The following is a 25,377-nucleotide window of genomic DNA, read 5'->3' as shown; positions in this document are numbered from 1 at the left end:
TCCTAAAATTTCCAAAGTTTGAAATATGAAACTCTTTTGGAACAAAGAGTTTCAGAAAGGATTTTTGGACCTGTGCACTTTTCCCCCCTCTAATTATCTGAAGTACTGAAATCATGTTATTACTTCTTTTGGGAATCTTTTCATCATACCTTATTACCCAGAAATACTGTGAAGAAGAGGCTGAGTTTATTTGTAATGGAATCTTTGGATGAGTTTTTTTTTTAAATGCTAAGCTTTTTTTCATGATCAATTCTATCATATTGAGGTGCTGAGCAATTAACTATAATGAAATACCTGAAATAAAATTAAAATTTTTTCATCATCTGTGAAATATGAAAGTTATTCTTATGATAATGCACTTGTAGTTTTTATTTTTGTCATTTCAACAGAGATTGAATGACATATTTTCAAAATGAGTAGTAAGGGAGGAGGATTGTCCCAGATATTAAATAGATGATGCTATATGATGTTAACTTTCAGCAGAGTGTCTTTAAAGGGAGTGGATTAACAGTTCACTTTTGGCAGTAAGGAACTTGCTCTTTGGATTCATGTTTACTTTCCAGCATATGCTTTGTAAAAATTCTTTGCTTTCTAAACTAAGGGGAAAAATCTACCTTGAGTACTTTGTAAACAATATATGGAAAAGTATTTAACAAGTAACTTGATACAGTTTGAGTCAGCTTTTACAAATTAATTTTAAAATTTCTGACCACATGAAAAGTGCAGTGTCAGAAAGAAAGGTGTATTTTTATTTTCTAATTTGATATAATACATTGAAAGAGAAGTTAAAACAAAATGTTCTACTTATTCTGTTTAACTCTAAATAGAGTAAAACCTGATGTTCACAAGATACACAGTCGTGACCCTATTTTGTATGTCTGATCGGGTGGTGTGATTATTATTATTAAACAGATTTTAGAATGGAATGTAAGTGCTCTCTTAGAGAGAGCACTTTGTGTCTATAGCTGTGTCCCCACCACTGCTTTGGGTTGCAGGTGGGCCGCCTTTTGCAGCAACTGGCGATGACCGGCTCTGAAGAGGGAGATCCCCGGACAAAGGGCAGCCTTGGAAAATTTGACAAAGTAAGAACGAGTAATATGCTATGGGAAATGCTGTTTATAGAACAGTCTGCCAAAGTATTAATGCGCCTGACTGCTCTCTTTCTTAAATCTTGTTTTTAGGAGATGGATAAAGGATTAAATATTCTTTCAATGACTCTTTGGTACAGTTATAGTGCATGTAAAGTTGGATCAGCATTTAAAGGAAGATGTCACTAAAGATTACTAATTCTCGCTTATGGAAGTGCTGAGGAGATGCTCTTACAATAAGAACCAAGGAGCTATTAAGATTTTTATTTTACGAAGATGAATTAAAAAAAAATTGTCACTAAATCAAATCAGCAATAGCTATATAATTTTAAGTATATTTCATAAGTTAATGATTGTGGTATTGTTCAGTTCGTTGAATTAAATACAATTTTAATCATATTTGAGTAGGCGACATTCACCCTATTTTAAAATTCAGAAGTTATAGTGTAGAATTTCCCTTCCACCTCTGACCTCTAGCCTTTATTTCCTCCCCAAGAGGTTCTTGACATTACGTATTTTGTGTATGCTCCAAGAGGTGTGTGTGTATACATTCTCTCTCTCTCTCTCTCTCTCACACACGTGCACACGCCAATTCCTACATATATTTTCCTGTCACTCATCCCTCCCTTTTCACAAATAGTACAACAATGTGCACTGTTTGGTTTTGATTTTTAGAGAGAGAGAGAGAGAGGAAGAGACAGAAACAGAGAGAGGAGATATCTATTTGTTATTCCACATATTTGTATATTCACTGGTTGATTCTTTGTTGTATGTGCCCTGACTGGAGATTGAACCCACACCCTTGGAGTAGCAGGACAGTGCTCCAACCAGCTGAGCTACCTGCGCAGGGCGTCAGTGTGCACCGTTCTCTATCATGTTTGTTTCGTGTACCAGAGTACCTTGGAGATTATTCTATATCAGTTCATAGAGAGTTCAATTTTTTTAATGTTGGGTTTAACATAACGTTTAAGATGAAGACTTTTTGCATTGCTTGTCCACCTTAACAAAAAATTTTGTTCCCTTATTTTAATGAGGAGGTCTTTCACTGTGGTCTTTTCCTGTTTTGACAGAGCTGTGTTGCTGCTTTCCTTGATGTTGTGATTGGGGGCCGTGCAGTGGAGACCCCTCCAATGTCCTCTGTTAATCTTCTGGAAGGGTTGAGCAGAACTGTGGTTTATATAACCTACAGCCAGCTTATTACTCTGGTAATGGCTTTATTCTTTAATAGGATTTTCTTAGAAGTCATTTATCTGCACATGGCAGAGTCATAGATGAGTACATTGTGTGAGAAATATATATTGTGTTCGAAAAATTGATTTCACTAGCTAATGTCCTTTTATTTTTGCCAGGTGAATTTTATGAAGAGTGTGATGTCTGGAGATCAACTGAGAGAGGACAGAATGGCTCTAGACAATTTATTGGCAAACCTACCCCAGGCAAAGCCCTGGAAAAGCAGCAGTTTGGAAATGACTCCCTACAACACTCCTCAGCTGTCTCCAGCAACCACTCCAGCAAATAAAAAGAACCGATTGCCTATAGGTAAAGAGACTTTCTCATATTGGGGCTTTGCCTGAAATTTAATATTTCTTTATTAGCCTTTGTTATTGCTCAGTGTTTTGAAATATAGTTTTAAATAATTTGGGAACATCTGTCTTCATGTGTACTGATAGTAATTCAATTTTTTGTAATTGCACTAGATTAATTAAGGTTTAGCGGTAGGCTTTCCCTTTATCTAGACATTTTTCATAATTAATTGAAATCATGCCAACTGTGGTACACATTATATTTTAGTGTCTCTTCTTGGAAAATTTTAATAGTGTCATTTGTTACAAACAGTCATTATTTGAATTATGTAGCCCTGTCCTTTCTACAAAGTTCTAAATAATATAATAAAGTGATATTAGAAGTTTCGATCAGTAAAGTTGAAACTACATAGGTACTATTTTTCCATTATTGTTATTAATAATCAGTCTTATCAGCTGAGCTAAGGTATCTAGTTATTTTACAAAATAAAGCAAAAGTTCCATTTTACTTAGTTATTTATGTACTTACATATGAGTTAGGCTTAAGTTTTATTCACTTAGTAAACATCTGTTATCTATAGATGTGCAACAGAAAATTAATTGAGCATATACTGTGGCACCAGACACTGGGTAAGCGCTTTGTAAATGTTGTTTCATTTAATCCATGCACAAAATCCACACTAAAAGAGTAGGTATTGTAATCATGATCCTGCAGTTTGGGTGCTGTGTTAGACAGTGAAGATACATAGATCTTAGGACATGCATGTCCCTACTTGAAGTCAGCTGCTGATAGTCTAGTTGGGGAAAACAAGAGAGCAGTGTCCTTCAGTGAACTGAGTGTTTGATGGAGGGGAGCATAGAAGATTACCAGGACACCCAGAGAGGGGGACCCTGGAGCGGGCAAAGCCTGCACTTTCTTTTGAGGGATGAAAGGGAGTTACACAAAGTAAACAAGACAGGGAAAGAGTGTGTAGGCCAATGGAGCGGAGTAGTTTAGTGCCAGTTTTTGAATGATAATGAGGAGCTCAACAATAGTGAACATGAATAGTTACTGTATTTTACATATTTTGAAGAACGGAATTTCACATTTAAACTTCCGTGAGCTGATGTGTTAAGAACTGTCAGTTTCTTAAAATTAATGTACCTTACATTTAACAAAGTATGGAACGATATCAGCAGGAATATGGCATCATGTTCTTCAAGTCTCTGGCTTTCATCATTCCAAAATGTCATTTTTCAGAATTAAAAATAGAAAAAAGTAAAGCTTGACACTCAATGATTTTTAATATTATAGGCTATTTGCACTTTTTTAACATGAAGAAATAAATGATTTTTGGTAAATTAGAGATTTTTTTCTTACACATTCACTCCTATACTTTAGTTCTTTCATTTCATATCATCCAGAAGTATCATTAAATATAGATATAATAGAAAGTAAACTTCAAGTGTTTGCCCAGTATTATTTTATATAATCATGTGACCTGGTCATTGAATTTATTTCATATTTTAAAAAATGTGTCCATTATTCAGAGGGTTGACTTTCTTTCTGTTTAATGCTTCCGCAACCCAGGACAACAGTTAGCAGCCATCGCTGCCTGGGACCCCTCAGCCACCAATCTCACTGCTCATATTACTCTAGTAGCCCCATTTGGTGGGTAATAGGCTGTTCTTCCTCTTCTTGTGTAACTTCGGATAAGAAATAGTTTATAAAATGTGCTCCATGTGCATGTTGCTTTTGCTTTGTGTAAATTGTTACATGAATTTTGATTACTTACTTGGTTTTTATAAATGATGAAGTTCATTACTTAAAATTCATGTAGTTCGTGAAGTTGAATGTGTCAGTTCACAATTCAGCAGAAGATAGTGAGGTGAACCTGACTTTTGAAAGTTGATGTGTGCCCTGAATTTTGAAAGTAAGAGTGATTAATGAACAGATGTACAGCACTGGGGAGAGAAGACAATTGTTTATGTTTCTGTCTTTTTCACTCAAAATGAAGTTGAAAGGCTTGTTATTGTAGAGTGTATTGCTCTATGCCTGTACTTTTGATGATTTTGCACTGAAATAGAATTTCTAAGTATTCTGGTTTTAGTGAATTTTACTGACCTCTGAAAGAAAATTGAAATTTATCACAGAAAACTAAAACTCAGAAGTTACTACCAATTATCCAGATCTTTTAGAAGTTCTATAGGATGGATGATTTTAGAAAAAAGTATTACATAGGGAAAAAAATTCCCCAAAAATTGTATCCTGTATTAATAACAAACATTTCCAGTAGGCAAAAAGGAAACTTGTATTCAAACATAGGGAAATCACTCCTCCATCTTTGGAAAGAGGTTAATACATTTCAGGAAAAACGATGTTTTCAAAAACTGATTTTGGTTTTGTCAAACGTTGCCTAATTAATGTATATTGTTTTATATGGCTATCAAATTTCTATATTAAATTTTCTAGTGCTTATGAGTTATTAATATGGGAGACCTGTGGCAGTTAAATCATTTTATAAGAGAAATAGTTGAAGGTGTCTTGAACAGATAAGAAATAAGGTAATGCTTTTCCTGTCATCCCAAGTCTTAAATTGATTGGGGCGTGTTTGCTGTTCTGCAGGTGTGGTCATCTGTTTGTCTGTCAGGTGAACATGGGTCATTATTTCTGATTGTCAGTTTTGAAGGAGAATCTGTATTAGTCATCAGAGTAACTGGGAGGATACAGAGTTGTTTTTTTTTTCCTTATTCATATTCTCACCACTTTTTTTTGTGCATGCGCAAATGTTCTACATTAATAGAAAATATATTTTTATATTTAATGTGCCATTTTCTTCATTTTATCTCTTTCTCTAAATTTCTTATTTAAATTTTTTTATTAGCAACTCGGAGCAGAAGCCGTTCCAATGTGCTAATGGACCTACATATGGACCATGAAGTGTCATCTCAAGAAACCATCCAGGAAGTACAGCCAGAGGAAGTGTTGGTCATTTCGTTAGGGACAGGTCCCCAGCTGACTCCAGGGATGATGTCAGAAAATGAGGTATGAATGTGTTGTTACATTTAACTTATAACCACCAATGTTAAGAAATTTAGATTCTATTCTTCTCATTAATGGTCACTGCTTCTATGAATCAGTATGCATTAGGTGAATATTTTCATTATCTTCAGTGGGCCTACCATGACGCACCATCAAGTGCTAAACTTCCTGTGAACAGTTCTAGAGGCCCTTCATGTTAGTACATCTCTGGCCCTGTAGTTGGTGACCAGGTCCATACCAAAAGGAATTTTCCTGTTAATAGAAGAGACAGGAAGCCAGGAAATTGTGGTATGGAAATTGAAGAGACTTTTCCAGTGGTGTGTAAGGAAGTGTTTTATGTTTCTTTTCTTTTTAATGATATACCAGTGGTATTCCTGCTTTTAAAGAGCCAAATATTCTGTAGAAATACTTTGTTTGGCCTGTTAGGAAAAAATGGAAGAGATAACTGCAAAAAGAAAACTAAAAAAATATTTTGAAGAAATGGGATCTGGGGTATGGGAATTGGGGGTAAACAAGAGCTTGGGACAGGAGCAAAAAGAAAGAAGAGTCTGTAAAGGTAGAAGCCGCTCCTCAGGCATTGTGACCCCTTGAAAAAGAAGCAGCATCTTAACATTCAATAGTGACTGCTTACTATTCAAAACATCTAGTCCTGGCTTAAGAATTAGGGACCTGTTACCGTGGTTGATAAAGTGATGTTGGTATTTGGCTGTGTTTGGAACTATGGCATTACTCACAGGAAGGAGGTCTGTCAAACTCCTAAACTCTGTCCCTCTATGCCCGCAAAAAATGAATGAGGTGGCCAAAACAGTCAGAATCAACTTTTTAGGAATTCTGGAATGTAATTTAAAAAAACGTGTAACAACTAGGGGCACGCTTAATGAGGGGAAAAAACAGCTGAAGGTGTCAGTCAGTGAGCTCTGTGGCATTTACCTCACCATGTTAACTGTCCCCAATCCCCAGCACAGTGGCAGCCTTGAAGAGGGCAGTCTGTCTTCCTACGCAGGGGAAGTGTCTGCACAGTGGTCTGATCCCTTTGTTTTCATTAATTCATACCACTCTCTAGGTCTTTCGATAGATTTTGCCCGAACATTCACTGCATATCACTTACTATGAGTTTATATGTCTGGGTTATCTTAAAAATACAGAATGTAAAATTTTTATGGCTGTGTTTAATTTCAAGCAAACAGAAAAAATTCTTTTTAATACAATTACACAAGTAAATATATAGAGCCATTTAAAAAAACTTTAATCTACTCATTTAAGTGCAGGACCTAAACAGCACCTAGAGGATTTTTTGTTGTTTGTTTTTGTTTTGTTTTTTTCTTTTTAAGTAAGGGTACTATTCTTCATTTTCCATCAACAGCCTAGGAAGCCAGTGACTATGAGTTCAAGTTCAGGTGTGCTTAAAACATGCTGTTTTCCAAAGAAGCATTCAGTTCCTCACTTAGTTGGAGATACACATACAAAGCTGAGTTATGAGGCTTATGGCGAGTGAAAAGTAATTATGTTACTTGGAAATCATCTGACAAATAGAAAACATTATAAAAAGGCCATCAGCTCTAAGCTAGAGGTGGCTAGAAGTCACATCAGCTTCTGGTATGGACTTTTGTGGCCATGTGTATATGGTGATCAAATGGAGGTTCAAACTAGACTGAGTCAGTTCTGGTGCTTACAAGATAATTTGTTTATATGCTTTCTTCCTGCTAACTTAATTTATTCTGATAAACTGTACTGAAAATTTAATGTCATTTAACGATGCCACATGCTTTATGTGCATTTTTTTTAATCCTCAACATCTCCATGGTAAACACACTGATATCACCATTTCATATGTGAAAACACTGAGGTTTAGGGAGTTTACATAACTTACCCAAGATTAAATAGCTGGCACGTGGTGGAACGAGAGGGACAGGCCTGCTGCCCCAAAGCCTGCTGATTCTTACAGTCCCGACCGCTGATCCTTCGATGTCCGATGGCCTGTGCAGGCTCTGGCCCTGGCAGTGGGATGGGCGGGCATAGGTCCACTTCTTCTGATACTTACACTTTCTTCTAGGGGTACATAAAAGCTTGAGCAGAACCTTGCAGACTGGTTTTTAGTTTAAAATGATAATTTAAGATTTAAAAAACTTGAATATGCATTTGCTGCAGTTTGTTTTCTTTCAGTTGTGACAGAACAATGGCATTTATTTTTTAGGTCCTAAACATGCAACTTTCGGATGGAGGACAAGGAGATGTCCCTGTTGATGAAAACAAACTCCACGGTAAACCTGATAAAACCTTGCGCTTTTCCCTCTGCAGTGATAATCTGGAAGGAATATCTGAAGGTGAAGGGTTACTTCATTCAAGGAGTTGTGTGATTGAAGTAATATTTTGTTTTGTGTTCTTTAAAGGAGCCTTATAAATTACAATTATACCATCTGTGCCCCTGAGGAGAGTAATGAAGTTTTCCTCTAATGATCTTGAACAGTTGGCTGAAAGACTATTTCTTAAGTGAAATTAAGGTTGCAAGGAAAAAAATTTTTTAAGATTTCAAGAGACCTGTGGTCATATAAAATGGAGAAGATATAAGTCTTTACTGGGACTTGAGTAATACCAACGTGTATTTCTCTAACATTGATATATATCTAAGCTTATAGAGCTCCTTTAGAGGGATATAGTGCATGTCTACGTGGAGAAAAATGGACTCACGAGTATTTCTGGATTTGTGTGTATTTTTAATGTTCTGTATATTCACACACACCTTTTATGAAGCAGAAAGATACGATGAAAATAGGAATAAAAACTCAATTTAAAAGCAAGACAAGAAGTGAGACTGTCATTCCATGTACTAGGACAGACATTTTTAATGAAAAAGTTCAAGTTTACTAACATTTTAAAATAAACATAAAATGTAATAACGTTTCTTTTTCCTCTAATTTTTAAAAACATAAGTAATATATGTTTAGAAAATGCTGAAGAGAAATTGAATCATCTGTAATCTTACCATTCTGTTAATAACAGTTAACATTTTGATTTATTTGTAGCAAGATTAGGTTTATGCTGTTTTGTAACCTTTTTTGTTTAACAATATAACAGTAACATTTCCCTTGATAATTTAACATTCTTAAATAATATGGTTTTTAATGTCTGTTTTCTTTCATAATTTATTTAAACATTCTTCTATGATTAAACACATAGATTGCTTCCACTTTCCGTTTATAAGCTGATACAAGTAACCTTAGATGAATTTTTGAATTGTTCCTTAGGATAATTTCCTAGAAGCCTAATCTGGCATATATATTTTAAGGTATCAATGCAGTATTAAAAGCACCTTTATTAGTCTTTAGTCTCTTACCAAGGCATGAAAAATTGCATGATGGCTCATGACTGTTTAAGCTCACTCACAGGAGACACATTTCTTTAGGTCCTTCAAATCGCTCCAATTCAGTGTCCTCTCTAGACCTGGAAGGAGAGTCTGTATCAGAACTTGGAGCAGGACCTTCTGGGAGTAATGGAGTTGAAGCTCTACAGCTTTTGGAGCATGAGCAAGGTAAGCTGAAGTGGAACATAGCTGGGCAAGTAGCAGAGAAGTTCCAGGCTGTTACCTGGAAGTTTATGGAAACATAAACAATATGTTTCCATGTAAGTTGGCTGTGTTCAGTAGGAATAAATTTAAGTTGATTATATAATGACCATTAAATGTGAATTTATTCATAGTTCCTTCATTTCTTAAAGATGTATTTAGTTGGTAAGTGAATTGTTTAGACTTAAGTTACATAGAATAATGAAAATGAATTGTTTGAATTCTGTAACATTTGGTATTTCAATTTTGTAATATTAAAATTTTAAGAAGTACAAAGATAAAAACCTCAAGGCTCAAGGAACCTAGAAGAGGGAGAGAATGGTACACAAACGATTAAAAGTATCTTAAGAGTGCTTTAGCAGTTCTGAGTGAGCGAGTATAGGGAGAAGCTTATTGGAAGAAAACACTGGCCTTAAGGCCTGGCCGGCATTACATTGCAGAAACTGTAGGTAGCGCATTCTAGGTGAAGGAGTATGAGCCAGTCGGAGAGGTGGGAATCCACACCGTGCTTACGCAGGAACTGCCAACTAGGGGAATTGCAGGAGGTAAGGACTGGGAAACAACTGGGTCCCTGTTGTGCTTCAGGAAGATTCATTTGAAAAGGGTCTTTAGGGTCTTTGAATTTGTTTATTTAAAGATCATTGGGTGCCCTTCAAGGGAGTGTTGAGGGCACAGGCCCTTAACTGAGTTTGAGGCAATGATCCTTAGACTGCAGTGTGCCTAAACATTACCTGGAGAGTAGAAGTGAAAAACAAAAGTCTGTTTCCCACATCTCATTTTTAGAAATCTTGATTCAGTCCATTTTAGAGAAGAAAAGATCATTGCCAGTTGGGGTATGTGTATATTGAATAAAAGTAATTGTATATTTTAATAGATCAATTTGTTGTCATATCAATTAGGATTAAATTTTCTATAAACAACAGAGAAAACTAAATAATAATAGCTTAAGACAAAAATTGAAAAACTGTCACTTCTTAACAAGCCCTCTAGGTCATTCTGATGTAGGTGGTTGTCAATCTACAGTTTGTGAACACTAGATTAAGACATGAATTGAAGCAAGTTGCAGACTCTTTCTTATTAGTCAAGGGAAGAGAGAAAACTCTAGAATTAGGAGGATGTATCCAAGTCAAGTGAAAAAAAGTATTACTTTTTAATTATTGCTGAGGAGAGAATTCTTTTTGAAAATGCCATGGCCTCATTAAATACAGATTCCAGTTAGAGATTTTATTTGTTTATTTTTAGAGAGAGAGAAAGGGAAGGAGAAAGAGAAACATTGATGTGCAAGAGATACATCAGTTGGTTGCCTCTCTCATGCTCCCAACTGGGGACCTGGCCCACAACCCAGGCATGTGCCCTAACTGGGAATTGAACTGCCAACCTTTTGATTCTCAGGCCAGCACTCAATCCACTGAGCCAGGGTGAAAAATATATTTTTTATTATAGGTTTATCATTTAATTATTGCCACAGTGTTATGTAACAAACCACCTCAAAACTTAGTGACTTAAAACAGTAAACATTTATTTTTGCTCTCAAGTCTGTGGGTCAGGCGGGTGGTTCTCTGGTTTAGACAGGGCTCACTCATGCATCTACGGTCACCAGTGGACGAGTGGGGAGCTCTGCTAATCTTAGCTGGTGGTCAGTTGGACTGTGGGGAGCTGGCTGGTCTAGAATGACCTTTGCTTTGCTCCACTGTGGTCCCTCATCCTCCAGCTGGCCAGCTTAAGCTTGTTCTCATGAGAGGAGCAAGGTGACAGAGAGAGCAGAAGTTTATAATGTCTCCTGAGGTCTAGCCTGGCCACTGGCATACTTTTTCCTTACCCTTTTGGCCAAAGCAAGTTACAAGGCCTGTTCAAATTCAAAGAGAGGGGAGATATCCCGATTCTTGATCAAAGTCACACTGCAGAGGTTGTGGACAGAGGGAGACAGCTGATTGCATCTGTAGCCCCAGTTAACCTACCCGAAGGAGGAGCCCCTGTCCCAGTCCCTGCCCAAGTCCCTGTCCACTGGGCCCAGTTCCAGAGGACAGGACTGCGTCCGTGAGGGAATAATTCAGTGTTTTGGTACTGTGTGCTCAGTGTTAATTATAAAAAATGTAAAATAAAGTTCCTTAAATCTGATTAAGAAGTCATAGCTGTGCTACCATTTTTTAAGTGCTTGCTTTTGGTTTTGATAGCCACAACACAAGATAATCTGGATGATAAGCTGAGGAAGTTTGAAATTCGTGACATGATGGGACTGACGGATGATAGGGATATATCAGAAACAGTGAGTGAGACCTGGAGCACAGATGTCTTGGGAAGTGATTTTGACCCTAACATTGATGAAGATCGCTTGCAAGAAATTGCAGGTAACTGCCGTGTGATGCCTCTGGAAGATTGCTGTTGAGGTGTTCTCGTCCGCTGCCTTCAGGGGAGGGAATGTCCGTGCTCTTCCAAACGTGGTGGGAGAACGTGGTGGGTGTGTTAGGGCTAATGGGAAACTGAGGTAACTGCATCGGACAAGGCATTTGTGTATTTTTTTCTTTACTTACTGTAAATATAGGTATGTTTTCCCTGATTACATTTAACTCCACCCCCCCATATCCCCCAAAAAGAAAAATGAATCTTTTGAGTTAGCTTCTCGTCAAGTCTTGTTTATAGGGTATAGTGTACATTGTTAGTCTGTGATTAGGATATTCTTTAGAGACTAAATATTGTACTTTACCTTAAGATGAAAATTCTGACAGATTATAGCCATAAAATCTTTCAGAATAATATGATACTGGGAGTCTCTAAAAATTGAATTTACTTCTGGAAGGATTAACTCAGTTCTTAAAAGTAACCAGTTTTTTCTTTAAAAAAAAAACAAACTTATTTATTTTTAGAGAGAGGGGAAGGGAAGGAGAAAGAGAGGGAAAGAAATATCAATGTGTGGTTGCCTCTTGTGCACCCCGCTCTGGGAACCTGGCCCACAACCCAGATATGTGCCCTTACTGGGAATCGAACTGGTGACCCTTTCATTTGCTGGCTGGTGCTCAATCCACTGAGCCACACCAGCCAGGGCTTTTTTCTTATTTTTTAAATTTTAAGTATATTTTATTGATTATGTTGTTAGAGTTGTCACAGTTTTTTTTGCCTTTGCCTCCAGTGTTTTTCTTTCTTTTTTTAATATTAAGTTTATTGATGTATAATTTATGAACATTAAGATTCACTCTTCTTAAGATACTGTTCTGTGAGTTCTGAAAGATTCATATGGTCTTGTAACCACCATTTTCACTTTCTTTTTAAATCATGGAACATTTTAAAGAAATAGAAAAGAGAATAGTATAATGAACTCTGTGTAGCTGTCACTCAGCTTCAACAATTCCACATGCACATGGCCAGTTTGTTTCATCTCCCCCCCCCCACTACCCTTTATATCCTTCTCCCATTATGTTTAAACAGGTTCCAGACATCATCTTATTTTTAATTATGTCATGACATATCTTTAAAAGGTAACTTTTACCAGTAATGTTTTCCTAAGAGTTTTTTCTTTTTCTCTATCCTCATCTGAGGACATTTTTGTTTTTTCATTGCTTTGAGAGAGAGAAAGAAACATTGATGCAAGAGAGAAGCATCAGTTGGTTGCCTTCCTGTACTTGCCTGGACAGGGGATCAAACCCACAAGCTAGGAATGTGCCCTGACTGGGAATTGAACCTGCAACCCTTTGGTTACAGAATGACAGTCCAACCAATTAAACTACACCAGCCAGGACCAAAGTTTTTTCATTCACTGAAGTAGAATTGTTCTTTTAATAGGTTCAACCAGAAGTAGTAGAACGTTCTCAACTTGAGTTATGTTTAACAGAGGTGTATGATAGTGAATCCTTTCTGTTTGTATTTTTGGGTAGTGTAAATAGATTTCTTAATTTTTTTTTCTGCACTATTTTGTTCCAGATGCTAAAGTATTTAGTATTTTCTCTGGCAGTAAGCTCTATTTGAGCAGTAAGCTGTATTTGCAGTTGAATGAGTGCTACAGAGGCAATATGTATTTTCCTGCAAAGATATTTTATTGACTGAATACATGGCTAATGTGCCAGAAGAAAACATTTTCGGCCAGTATAACTTTATGTGGTTAAATGTCTCTGTTTGACTGTTTTTAATCCTTGTAGAGCTATAAATTTTAGAGAGATATTAGGCGCCCATATAAAATTTACTGAAGGACCAAGTTGAAAGCTAGTTGAAATGACTTGGCCTAACAATGTGTTTTCTCTATGGAGAGTCCAAGGTGAACAGGAGGCAATGGAAGAAAAAGAGCGTGTGTCATTGTGACCAAAATGGGAAATTTGCGTTTTGAGTGGTGTTACTGATTGAAATTACTCTTACCTTGGCTTATTTCTTGTGGATGGAGTAGAGAGATTTTGTCAGCTCAGTGTCTGGCTTTTTTCCACTGTCACTGCTCTTCCCATTGAGGTTCTTTGTTAACCTTTTGCTCCCCACTGGTTACACAGGTGCAGCCGCAGAGAACATGTTAGGCAGCTTACTGTGCCTGCCAGGGTCAGGGTCAGTGCTTCTTGACGCCTGCACTGGCTCTACCATATCAGAGACAACAAGCGAAGCTTGGAGTGTAGAGGTTTTGCCAAGTGACTCAGGTTAGTATGCTGTTGTTATTTGCATTTTGATTTGCACAGAAGTTTTAAGTATAAGGTATTCCAATTTCTGTATTATGGGCATTTTGTCAGGTATACATTTGACAAGTGTGAGACAATCTTACTGCTAAGAATTTCAAGTGGGAAATTAGGATATTTTTTGTTTATCAAGAAAAACTGCAGTGTTGGATGGCATAGGCTAAGGTGGTAGGTGCTTTCTGACTCCGTGTTCAGTTGTTTTGGAAGCAACTGTTAGTAACGACTCATCAGGGTTCTGTGTGGGACACTGAGTCCAGTGTCTCCCACTCACTAATCACAAAATAGCAACCCTGAGTGGCTGGATGCCTGGTAAGCATGTTCATATTTATCCCAGGGTAGAACTTGACCCTTTAAAAGACACCTAATGTATTTTTGAAATGCACTGAAATTGAGGCTCTGGTGTACTGAGAATTATTTTGTGCACGATTATTATAAATGTATATAAAGTATTTTATATTTTCTTTTTTCTTACATATTGCATTTCTACTTTTTTCTGATTATGAAGATAAACCTTTGCCTTCAACTAAATGTCAACTACCAGAAAGAAAATAAAAATCACTGTATGTCTGATTTACATTCTGTCTGATGTACTTGACTAACCTTTATATAAAGAGACAATAGGATTACCTCACTATCTTTTGAGCATCTGTAGGATTTGTTTTTTAGAAAACGGTTGGTTTAATGCTAAGTTATTTTATATTCTTTTGTTCAGTTTCATTACTAACCAAGAGCACATTCAATGAGATTAGTGACCTGGAATCAGTTTCATCTTTGCGCAATGAACTGGCCTCGGCTGGAATGAAAATCACAACCTTGATTTTTTAACACTTGATCCAACTAACTTTGCTAACTGGCCCAGACTTAGAAATCTATTTTCACTGGTTTCGTTCATATCCTGGTAGCTGTCATCTTCTGGGTCCCACGCTGAAACTGTGGCATGCTAACAGTCACTAATGCTAGGTACCTCACCTCTTCTCTCTAGAGGCCCCAGATCTAAAGCAGGAGGAGCGCCTGCAGGAACTGGAGAGCTGCTCTGGCCTGGGCAGCACATCTGATGATACGGATGTCAGGGAGGTCAGTTCCCGCCCCAGCACACCAGGCCTCAGTGTTGTGTCGGGTATGTCTGTCTTGTTTCAAGGAATAAGGATTTCAAGGTGTGTTCCCACCTTTCCATTAGTAAAGTTGATAGCAAAGGGTTATGTTTCATTTAAGAGCTGAGTGATTTCCAGGAAACAAAATTATTTCTATGGGACCTTAAATCTGTGAGAATTTAATGTGTGGTTTTTATAGAGCATGTTGAAGTAACTGGCAAACAGTCTGTATGTGTTCCTCTATAACTTTATCTGTTTTTGGTAGCTTCTGCCTGCTGTATTTAGATATCACATTAATTCCGGTTATGTTGTACAAATCAAGGGAAATGTATTTAAGGAGTAGTACAATAAAAGATGCAATACCAAACAACTCACATGTATAGAACTAGGTCACAAAAAAAAAAGAATATTTACATTTCTCCTAATCTCATGTGCTTTTTGTGTGGTTATTTTGTTCTTGTTGTTTATTTTTGCTTGCTTTTTTGAAGGTATAAGTGCAACCTCTGAGGATATTCCCAATAAGATTGAAGACCTGAGATCTGAGTGCAGCTCTGACTTTGGGGGTAAAGATTCTGTCACTAGTCCAGACATGGATGAAGTAACTCATGGTAAGAAGAAGAAATGACAATCACTTTTTGAAACAATCACATTCGTGGTGAAACTGGCAGTCGTACCATTGCTGGTGATAATACCAACTGTTAAAGCACATTGGGACATAATTTAGCAACATATATAGTTAGTCCTAAAATCAGTCATAAGGAGATAGTTCCATGTATGGAGAAAGTCTTATGCATAAAGATGCTCTTCATGACGTTAATATTTGCAAAATTTAGAAATAACATAATCATTGAATGGTAGAATGGCTAAAGGAATTTTGAAATAACCACTTATTAGAATTTATGCAGTTATTTTTTAAATGCTTTACAGGATAGAGCAATACCGTTTTACATTTTTGTTTGTTCTAAACCTAGGTGTCTCATTCTTAGTACTACTGACATTGGGGTCAGGTAACTCCTTGTTGTGGGGGGCCAGTCCTGTGCATTGTAGGATATTGAGCAATATCTCTGGGCTCTTCCAGGAGCATACCCCCCGCCTCCCTCCCCTGCAGCTGTGACAACCAGAAATGTCTCCAGACATTGCCACATGATCCCTTGGGGGTCAAAACGGCCCCAGTTGAGAACCACTGTTCTAAACTCACAACTTCTAAGGTGTAGTGTTCACGGACTGCGGAGGGTTCTTAAGGCCCTTTTGGGGGTGGGGAGTATGAGAACAGACTCTTCTCAGAATAATAAGGGGTGCTTGTCCCCCCCAGCGCACTGACACTTGCACTGATGGTGCCCAAGCTTAAGGCAGGTGCATTTGCTGGGGCCTTCAGCACGAAGCAAGGCAGTGGCACAGACCGAGCTCACAGTCGTTTGTTCTCCTCTCACAGTGACAGTGAAAAGTGTCTGTTGTAGCAGTGAAGTTTTTCAATTACATCTCAACCCTTGAGTGCACAGCTGTTTACTCTTCTGTATGAAGAGATAGGAGGTACCTCTAATGGAAAAGCAGTTCTGTGATTGTTTGAGTTTGAGCTTAACTACCTGTTTTTTTCTTGTTTATTTGCTTTTCATGAAATACCGTTTTTACTTGAAAAGAATGAATGACAGACAATCTGTCTTTATTCACACATGGGTATTTGTCAGACATTTCTTGAAAATTAACAGAATGAGCCTGTCAATTCCAGGAAAACAACTGACAATAGAATTTGTTGTCAATGATAACGTTCCAGCTTTCAGATAAAAATTAGAGTTTTGGAAAACTCGTGTCCACCTCCACTACCTAAAGACTTTGCTGGTGAGATTGGTGGTGCTTCGATAAGAATGTCATTTTTCAAATTCATGTGTTGAAGTGTGTCAACGTTTAGAAGATAAGCGTATTTAACGTTTAGAAGATAAGCGTATTTAATTGACCAATATTTTCCAGATGATCAACGCATGATGTACAAATCTCGCATGGGTAAAAGGTCCATTTAAAGTGCAAGACAGTCCAATTAATTTTAACGTAACAGAGTACAAAAAGCTCATTGACTAGGAAATGAACTTTTTTCCACATTGTACCTAATCTTTAAAAAACTACTTGTCAAGATTTGGTATAGTATCAAAGAAGAATATCCACAATTACTGAAAAGACTATAATAATATTGTCCCCTTTCCAACTACATATGTGAGGCCAGTTTTTCTTTCTGTTCTTTAACCAAAATGTCATATTGCAACTGATTCAAAACAGAAGCAGATAAAGAGAATCCAGCTGTGTTCTTTCTAACCATATAGTAAAGGAATTTGTGAAAATGTAAAACAGTGTCACTCTTCTTACGTTTTTATTTTGGAAAATATAGTTATTTTTCATTATACAGGTTATTTGTATTACCACTTAGTAGGTATATTGAAATGGATTCATATGTAAATGTATCTCTATTTCCAGTTTTAATTTCTAATATGGTAAATATCAATACATATAATCAGTCAGTAATTTTAAAGAATGTAATTTAAAAAAATTTTGATCTAAGATCAAAATTTTGAGAACTGATGTTTTAAGCTATCTTTCATAATGATGTACTATTTCTGTAATTTTTAAAAAGGGAGATAAATATAAGACATAGAACAAAAGGAAAAACCGAAGGCACATAACACTGTCATTCATTATCAAAAAAGATAGCTCAGATTCAAAAAGTCTAGAGTGACAGTTTTTATATATTTGAAAGTGTTAGCCTCTGCACACTCACCTATTTTAACATTTCTGATTTTGATTGTTTAGACATGCTCAGAGGAGCATCTTTTACTCTGTAGCTTAAAATAGGGCACTTTAGAAGGTAGAGTTTGTTTCATGATGTAGTATAGTAGTGTTCATTTTAATAGGAGTTTTTTAATAAATTGTCATTTGCTGAGAGCAGTATTAGAATTTCAAGTTTTACAATGTTTTATTTATACTCCTTCTGTGGGTAGTGTTGCCTGTATTTTTATAGGCGGAAGGTGAGACTCAGGGAAACTTGACATTCTGAAGATTTTGATGATTTACGCCTTCTGGCTCTGTGATCTTTGCATTAAGTATGATCCAATTTGGCCATTAGAAATAACAGGCATATGGATGATAGACCACTTAAGTGTAATTAAAATCCATGTATGTAGAAAAAAATATAATATGAAGTTGGAGTAATAAGAATTTGATCTTTATTAGATTCTTTTTTTCCTGATGTATACCCCTCAAGTTTTAATTGATTAAAGAAGTTTGAAAACTGGAAGAATGTCAGAACCATTTTCACTGTGCTGAAATGCTCACTGAGTCATGAGTTCTGACCTAGTCTCACTGTTTCTTTTAGGTGCCCACCCGCTGACCTCCCCACCTTCCCAGTCAGAGTCTCTGCTCGCCATGTTTGATCCTCTGTCTTCACATGAAGGTGAACGAGTCAAATGAACTATTTTTAAAAAATTGAGATATATTTGACATATAGCATTATGTTAGTTTCAGGTGTACAACATAATGATTCAATATTTGTATATATGGTGAAATGATCATCAAATGAGCTTTTTTTTAAAAAAAAAATTATTTTTTTAGAGGGGGAGGGAGGGGAAAAGGGAGGGGAAGAAACATCAATGTGAGGGAGAAGCACCAATCAGGTTGCCCTTCGTATGTGCCTCAGCCAACCGGGACCAAACCTGCAGCCTAGGCATGTGCCCTGACCAGCAATCAAACTTGTGACCTTTTGGTTGGCAGGATGACAGTCAGCCAACTGAGCTGCACCAGCCAGGGCATCAAGTGAGCTCTTTGACTATTGTCTTATCACGGACAAAGAAAAGCAGCCCTAAACCCTTCGTTAATGCCTTGGTTGGATCAGTTGCGTCTCAGTGGCAAACCCTTTTTCCTGTGTTCTAGGGGCTTCTGCTGTGGTAAGGCCCAAGGTTCACTATGCCAGGCCATCGCACCCACCGCCAGACCCCCCGATCCTGGAAGGAGCGGTGGGCGGAAATGAGGCCAGGCTGCCAAACTTTGGTTCCCATGTCTTAACGCCCGCTGAAATGGAGGCATTCAAGCAAAGACATTCTTACCCTGAGAGATTAGTTCGCAGCAGGAGCTCTGATATAGTATCTTCTGTCCGGAGACCCATGAGTGACCCCAGCTGGAATCGGCGCCCAGGGAATGAAGAACGAGAGCTCCCTCCAGCCGCAGCCATTGGTGCTACTTCTTTGGTGGCTGCACCTCATTCATCGTCTTCATCCCCGAGTAAGGACTCCTCAAGAGGAGAGGTATGGGACGTAGGCCATGCTGAAGTGCTTGCTGACTGTGGTCGGCTTTGATGTTCTGTCTGCCCAATTCTCTTGATATCTGAAATTAATATAGGTTCTGTACATCTAGGATTAAGGACGGACAGTAGTCATAATTAAAGATGGTTTGTCAATCTAGTATATTCACAGCCATATAACCCATAGGAAGTACTTTAATACTTTGGTTTTGTAGAAATGTAGCTTGCATTTTTATAACACTTTAAACTTTCTTCAAGTAGTTTTATATTTAATTGCATTTAAACCTCACAGTTTTCTTCTGAGATGATTAGCTATTATTTTTCTTTTCTTTTTTCCAGTGAGGCATTATTTTTTATTTTGAAACAATTACAGAGTTACAGAGAAGTTGAAAGTAGAGAAAAACCACCTCTCCCCAAACATGTGAGAGTAAATTGCCAGCCTGGTGCTGCCAAGCTCATCACCTGTGAATACTTTAGTGCAGTTTCGTACACGCAGGCACCTTCTCCTACACCATTAACATCAGGAAATTAACATTGGCACATGACTACCTCTAATTCTCACAGCCTGTTCATGAATGTGTCCCCAGTTGCTCCAGTAACATTCTCTAAAGGACCCCATTCAGAATCACATTTTCTATTTTGTTGTCATGTCATTTTAGTCTCAGTCTAGAACACTTTCTCAGTTTTTCCTTGACTTTCATGAGCTTCACACACTTAAAAATTACAGGCCCATTTCTAGAATTTGGATCTGTTTGATGTTTCCTCATGACTAGTTCCAGGTTCCTCATCCTTGGCAGGAATATCGCTGACGTAACTGTGTGTTCCTTCCACTGCCCACAGTGGCCATTCGTGTCATTTGATGAAGGTGTGGGTTGCCAGGCTTCCCCCCGTAAAGTCTCTGCTTTCCTTTGTAATTAATAAGTATTTTGTGGGGGAGGAGGTACTTTGAAAATATGTGAATATCCTGTTCTTTGTCACATTTTAAATTTACTCATGTATTATATGTTTGGGCCCATGGTTTTCCATTTTAATCAATAGATTTGTTACTGTCATTTATTTTTGTCCCTGATTTGGTCAGTGGGAGCCACTTCTATATGGATACCCTTAGAGAAGATATTTTTAATTACAGTTTTGTAGAAACAAATTAAATGTTTTGTCTAAGGTTATATGATGGGCTAGTCAAGGAATTATAGTTCCTGTCCTTTGACATGTGGTCCTAATGATAGTTCAACATAATTGGTGATCAAAACTTGAACTTTGAAGTTGGTCGGATCTAGGTTTGAGTCCCAGCTGTGCCACATACAGGCTGTGTTACTTTGGGGAAGATGAGTGATAACCTCTCATCTGTAAGAAGGGCTTAATAATAGTATTTATCTCCTAAGACTACTGTGAGGTTTAAATGAAATCATATATATCCTTACACTCAGTGTTTGGCACACAGCACAGACTTGGTTTTATTATTAATGCTCCTGCTACCATCTCTACTACCCCAAGAAAGTAAACACATTACTTGCATTGTGTTTACTCTGTAAAAATCTATTAAGTGCTCACTCTATTCTAGGCTCCATATTAAGCTCTCAGTTTACTAACAGTGATGAGATAGTGCCTACCCTCAAGCAGATCACTGTCTGGTGCTTGAAAGGTACACTTCCATGTTTCAGAAGTTTCCTATATAGCAATAAGAATAGTTTTGCTTTTAAGACAAACCTGAGTGGTATTTGTATTTCACAGACTAAATGAAATCCTTTTCATAGTAATTTGTCCTGCTGCCCAACTCCAAATAAAGCATGAAACTTTTCCTACAGACTGAAGAACGCAAAGATAGCGATGATGAGAAATCAGACAGGAACAGACCTTGGTGGAGAAAGCGTTTTGTTTCTGCCATGCCTAAAGGTAATTTTATAAAATATTAGAATGCTGTATTAGCAATAAGAAGCAAAGCCCTGAAACCTCTTTCAGAGAGCCAGTACCTCAACTCCTCTCTGAGTCTTGCTGGGCTTGTTTCTAGCTGTTTTCAGGGTAAAGAAAATGATTCTGTGCAGGTGAATGCTAAGGAAGAGCTTTAGAAGTGGCAGTTCTTGTTCTTTGCAGGAAGTGGTAGTGGTTTCATAAATGGAAGTCATGCAAGTCATGGCTGTTTAAATATCATATATCAGTGATGGTAGACATGTAGGACTTGCGACATATGTATTGCAAATAATTATTGCAGGAAAAAGGGATGCTATATATAATTAAACTGAAAATGTGAAATTCATCCTTTACATTCCTGGGAAAAACTTAAGCTTTTAACGTTTATGTTCTTTGAGAATATTTATACCCTATTAATGAGTGTCTAAGTTGTTAGGCAGTTGTATAAAATTGTTTGCTTTTTTTGGTGAATAACCTGGCATCATACCAGTAGACACGGAGGTTTGAGTTTGCAAAGCATCTCTTCCTGAAAGCAGCGACCATCCAGGATTAAAGCTAGGGACTTCTTCTGAAGGCCTCTTCTCGGCCCTGTGATGCTCAGGAGCCGAGGAACACAGCCTTCGTGCCGCGCTCTGTCCCACTGATGAGGAGGGGAGAACGAGGCTCCAAGTTTTGACTGTGTTGTTTTTGAGCAGAGGTTGAGAGGCAGTGGTTTTGATTTAGTCCCAGTAGATTCCCGTTAAATCGTTCTTCCTGTGGCAGACGACTCTGAAAGCTTCTTTTAAGAACCTTCAATGCTATTTTAAGAACTATTATCAATTGACACTTGGGATTTCTTAGCTTTTAAACTTTTCACCTTCCTTTCACTTAGAAATGTTGGCACGCCAGTTAACCCCAATGACTGCTGTCTTCCAAGTAGTGCAGTATGTTATGTGTCACACTACTGACTTTATTTAATTTCCAGCTCCTATACCATTTAGAAAGAAAGAAAAACAAGAAAAAGACAAAGATGATCTGGGGCCTGACAGATTCTCAACACTCACAGGTTTGTAGACCAATGGACTTCCTGGCTCCTTCATTCCCAGAGCACATATTTCATAACACTTTTTCTTGGGTGCCATAAGCGTTGCCTTTTACAAGAGTGTGTCTGTGTGTGTACAGTGGGGAGTATGTTCTTCGTAGCTTTGTGGTTTCCAGTTGGCAGCCACAGTGAATCTCAGCGCGCTCTCCTGCAGACCACCACCACCATCATCATCCTCATTATCACAGCTTCCGTTTATGATGAGGCCCCTGATCCTGAGCCTCTAGACACGCCCTGCAGCTCGACATGCTAGTGGGATGATGACACGTAGAGCCTTGTAGGAAAGTGTGGTGATGGTTTTAGTGCTATGCATGCCGTATCTTTGGACCATTGATTGATTAGTTTTCTCTAACATTTTCTCTAACGTTGATCGTAGAATTCTAAATTTATTTCTGTCTGTAACTCTTGATTATTCAGGATCACAGTGAAATTCTGTTTTACCTAATTTCTTTTTTTTTTTTGAGATAAAGTGTTCAATATAATAAACTTATAAACTTTACTAATTTGTTACAGCTTGAATCATTTTAGCATTGCTATCTGACTCAAGGAAAATACAGCTAGGGGTTGGGTTCTTACCTTATTCAGCGTTTCTATTTTTACAGCATCTTCTGGCACATTATGAATGAGTACCCTGAAAGGAAAGAGTGTGAGGAATAGCGTTAATGACACAGCCTTGAGTTTGGTAGCTGTGTACTGTTTCCAATGACTATAGAGCATCTAGAGGGAAGTTAATTTCTCAGCTCTGTTTTTCTTACCTCGATTTTAAATTATGTTCTGCTAAGTTAAAATGAAGATTTTTATTTAAAAATGAGGTAGGTTTCAAAAGAACATCCTCCTCAAAGCTCAGCATAGTACAGGTAGAATCCCATTTTAATGCATGCTATTCTGATGTCTAATTCCATTTAGATGTAGTTCCTTGTCCTAGTGTACACCCCTGCTTTGATGCATGACCTTCCTGGAATAAAGGGTTCTGAGCAGCAGGAGCCGTGCTTCCAGGCCCTGGTCCCTGCTGAGAGCAGTCAAGCCCGTCTTATTCGATCAGCCAATACTTGTTGAACATCTGACTCATGCCGGGCGCTGTGCTGAGTGTTGTAGGTATTAAGTCAAATCACTCATGACCCCTGTTCTTCAGGAACTTACAGACTGACTGAGAGGAGTTGCAAAGGCATCCTTTTGGCAAGATATCTATGTTTCCCTACATGTTTCTAGTATTAGGACACCACCAATGTTTATAGAATGGAATGCTCTTAATGAAATGTCATGTTTTTATAATATTGAATTGATAATTTTACAGAACTTATAAATTGTTTTTTACTTTTCTTTGGGCAATTCATTTTTCTTGATTCTTGGTTCTTAAACTGGAAGCTATGTAGAGCAGAATAAATTTTTTTCATAAAGTATTCCATTTTCTTTGTGTTTAATTCAAGCCATTGAACTTCTCTACTGGTGCAGAAACTTCTACACAGTCCTAACTAATGACCCATTGAAAATTATCGTTAAATCCATTGTAAAATGCTATGAAAGGAGATTTCTTAACAGTCTGCGCATAATCCCACCATCCTACGCATTCTTTTTTTTCATGTTCTCTCCCAATGTTTTCATATTTTTACATGGCTTTTCATGACTGAATCAGAGTATGTATGTAAGTGTATTCTATTACCACATGTTATTTCATAAGTCCTCTCCCAGTTTCTACTAGACATAGCTGGTTTATTAATATTCATTGGTGCTGAGATGATCTATCACATGATTTTACTGTAGTGTGAACCTTCTCTTGCTTTTGGATATTTAAATTGAATCCAGTTTTTACTATGAAAGTACTGCTCACAGCTACATCCGTGTAGTACTTTTTGATTGTTTTTATGATTTACTTGGGGTAAAATTTTTAAGAATGGCATTATAGAAATAAATTTTATAAGCAACTTTATGGCTTTCACTGTGTTTAGCCAAATTCTATTGTCCTTTTTTCAAAAGAGCCTCAATAGCACTCAAAACCAATAGCAAAAATACTCCCCATCCAAAAAAAGGATTTGAAGTGATAGAGGTTTTTATCAGTTTACGTTTTGAAGAGATCAGATTACAATTCTTACTATGCATTCAAATACCATTACAGCAGAAAGATTAAATTAATTTAGAAATTAATTTCTCTCTACAGTTTACTACACTTTTATGGAGACAAAAAAATAATTTTTTTTATGGAAACAAAAGAAGAGCCTGTGAACCTAAGTACTTAAACTCTCATATACCTCAATTTCCTCTTCTGTAAAATGGGGGTGATAGTAGTAACTCCCTGTAGGTTTATTGTGATGATTAATTGAGGTCATTTATATAAGATGCCTAGTACAATTCCTGGCACGTGGTAAGTGCTCAATAAATGTTAGCTGCTATTAATATTAGCTGCTATTCACACACACACATATAAAGTCTTCATGTGATTTTTATACTTTAAAAAAAATGGGATTCTACCAGAGTGTGGGCATTTATGGTAGTTAACTGCCTGGCCTCGATCCACCTCAGGAGTTTAGATTTCACTACAGAACTTTATTGTATCCCATAGATCTTGAGCAGTCCTTTGCTTTATTAATTGTTAATTACATCGACGGCAGGAACTCATTTTGATGTGCTGCCGTTGCTGACAGGACAGCGGCCCTGCCAGAAAGCAGTGCTGCCTGTGTGTCTGTGGCAAGCCTGTTCCCCGCGCGCCCCGGCACCGGCCCAGCACCCCCCAGCAGTGTCTGGCCTCTCCAGGGGCCCCTCCGACACCCCAGGGGTCCAGCGGCTGCGTGCGAGGGTGCAAGCCAGTGAGACAGGCTGAAAATCAGACGTTTTCAAACCCAGTGCAGGGAGAGAAATCGAGGGAGGTTGGAGGAAGGCAATTTTTTAAAAGGCTTTAATTCTAGTTTAAATACTTTTTTTGCTCCTTCAGCGTGGAGATGTCTGAGTACTGAAGTCTGCATATAAAAGTGCATTGTTGGAAGTTCTGTTGGCATGAACTGCTAATAGCAGTGGTTTGAGTGTAAACACTTAGAAACCCATCATCCATTCAGTCTGCGCTGAACTTTCTGACACTGTCATGCGGAATTCTGGCGATGATGAGAAAGTGAAGCTAATCCTCCCAATCCCGTGCTTTGGCAAGGCTCTCAGACCTAGAAATGGGAGAAGTAGGCGGCTGCATGG

The 25,377-nt window shown here is 37.6% G+C and overlaps 1 protein-coding gene across 6 annotated transcripts in view; it reads left to right on the top strand.

The window, feature by feature from the left end:
* GAPVD1 (GTPase activating protein and VPS9 domains 1) overlaps window positions 1-25,377 on the top strand; it is a 60,109-nt gene that overhangs the window by 23,418 nt on the left and 11,314 nt on the right. For 2 of the 6 annotated variants that reach the window (XM_054584381.1, XM_054584382.1), the window contains 14 exons: window positions 996-1,082; window positions 2,159-2,293; window positions 2,438-2,627; window positions 5,476-5,636; window positions 7,828-7,957; window positions 9,037-9,162; window positions 11,370-11,543; window positions 13,665-13,805; window positions 14,824-14,958; window positions 15,421-15,540; window positions 18,291-18,368; window positions 18,845-19,215; window positions 21,017-21,104; window positions 22,084-22,164. In XM_054584381.1, the coding sequence (XP_054440356.1) occupies window positions 996-1,082; window positions 2,159-2,293; window positions 2,438-2,627; window positions 5,476-5,636; window positions 7,828-7,957; window positions 9,037-9,162; window positions 11,370-11,543; window positions 13,665-13,805; window positions 14,824-14,958; window positions 15,421-15,540; window positions 18,291-18,368; window positions 18,845-19,215; window positions 21,017-21,104; window positions 22,084-22,164 (2,017 nt within the window). Of the gene's footprint in view, window positions 1-995; window positions 1,083-2,158; window positions 2,294-2,437; window positions 2,628-5,475; window positions 5,637-7,827; window positions 7,958-9,036; window positions 9,163-11,369; window positions 11,544-13,664; window positions 13,806-14,823; window positions 14,959-15,420; window positions 15,543-18,290; window positions 18,369-18,844; window positions 19,216-21,016; window positions 21,105-22,083; window positions 22,165-25,377 lie in introns of those variants that run through there. The other 4 variants (XM_054584383.1, XM_054584385.1, XM_054584384.1 and 1 more) reach the window with 4 other exon arrangements.

This window comes from Pteronotus mesoamericanus, unplaced genomic scaffold (assembly GCF_021234165.1).
Source record: "Pteronotus mesoamericanus isolate MK-2021 breed Mesoamerican mustached bat unplaced genomic scaffold, CSHL_Meso_final contig_78, whole genome shotgun sequence".
NCBI lineage: Eukaryota > Metazoa > Chordata > Mammalia > Chiroptera > Mormoopidae > Pteronotus > Pteronotus mesoamericanus.
The sequence above is the reverse complement of the archived record's forward strand: the minus strand, read 5'-3'. Positions and strand labels throughout refer to the sequence as shown.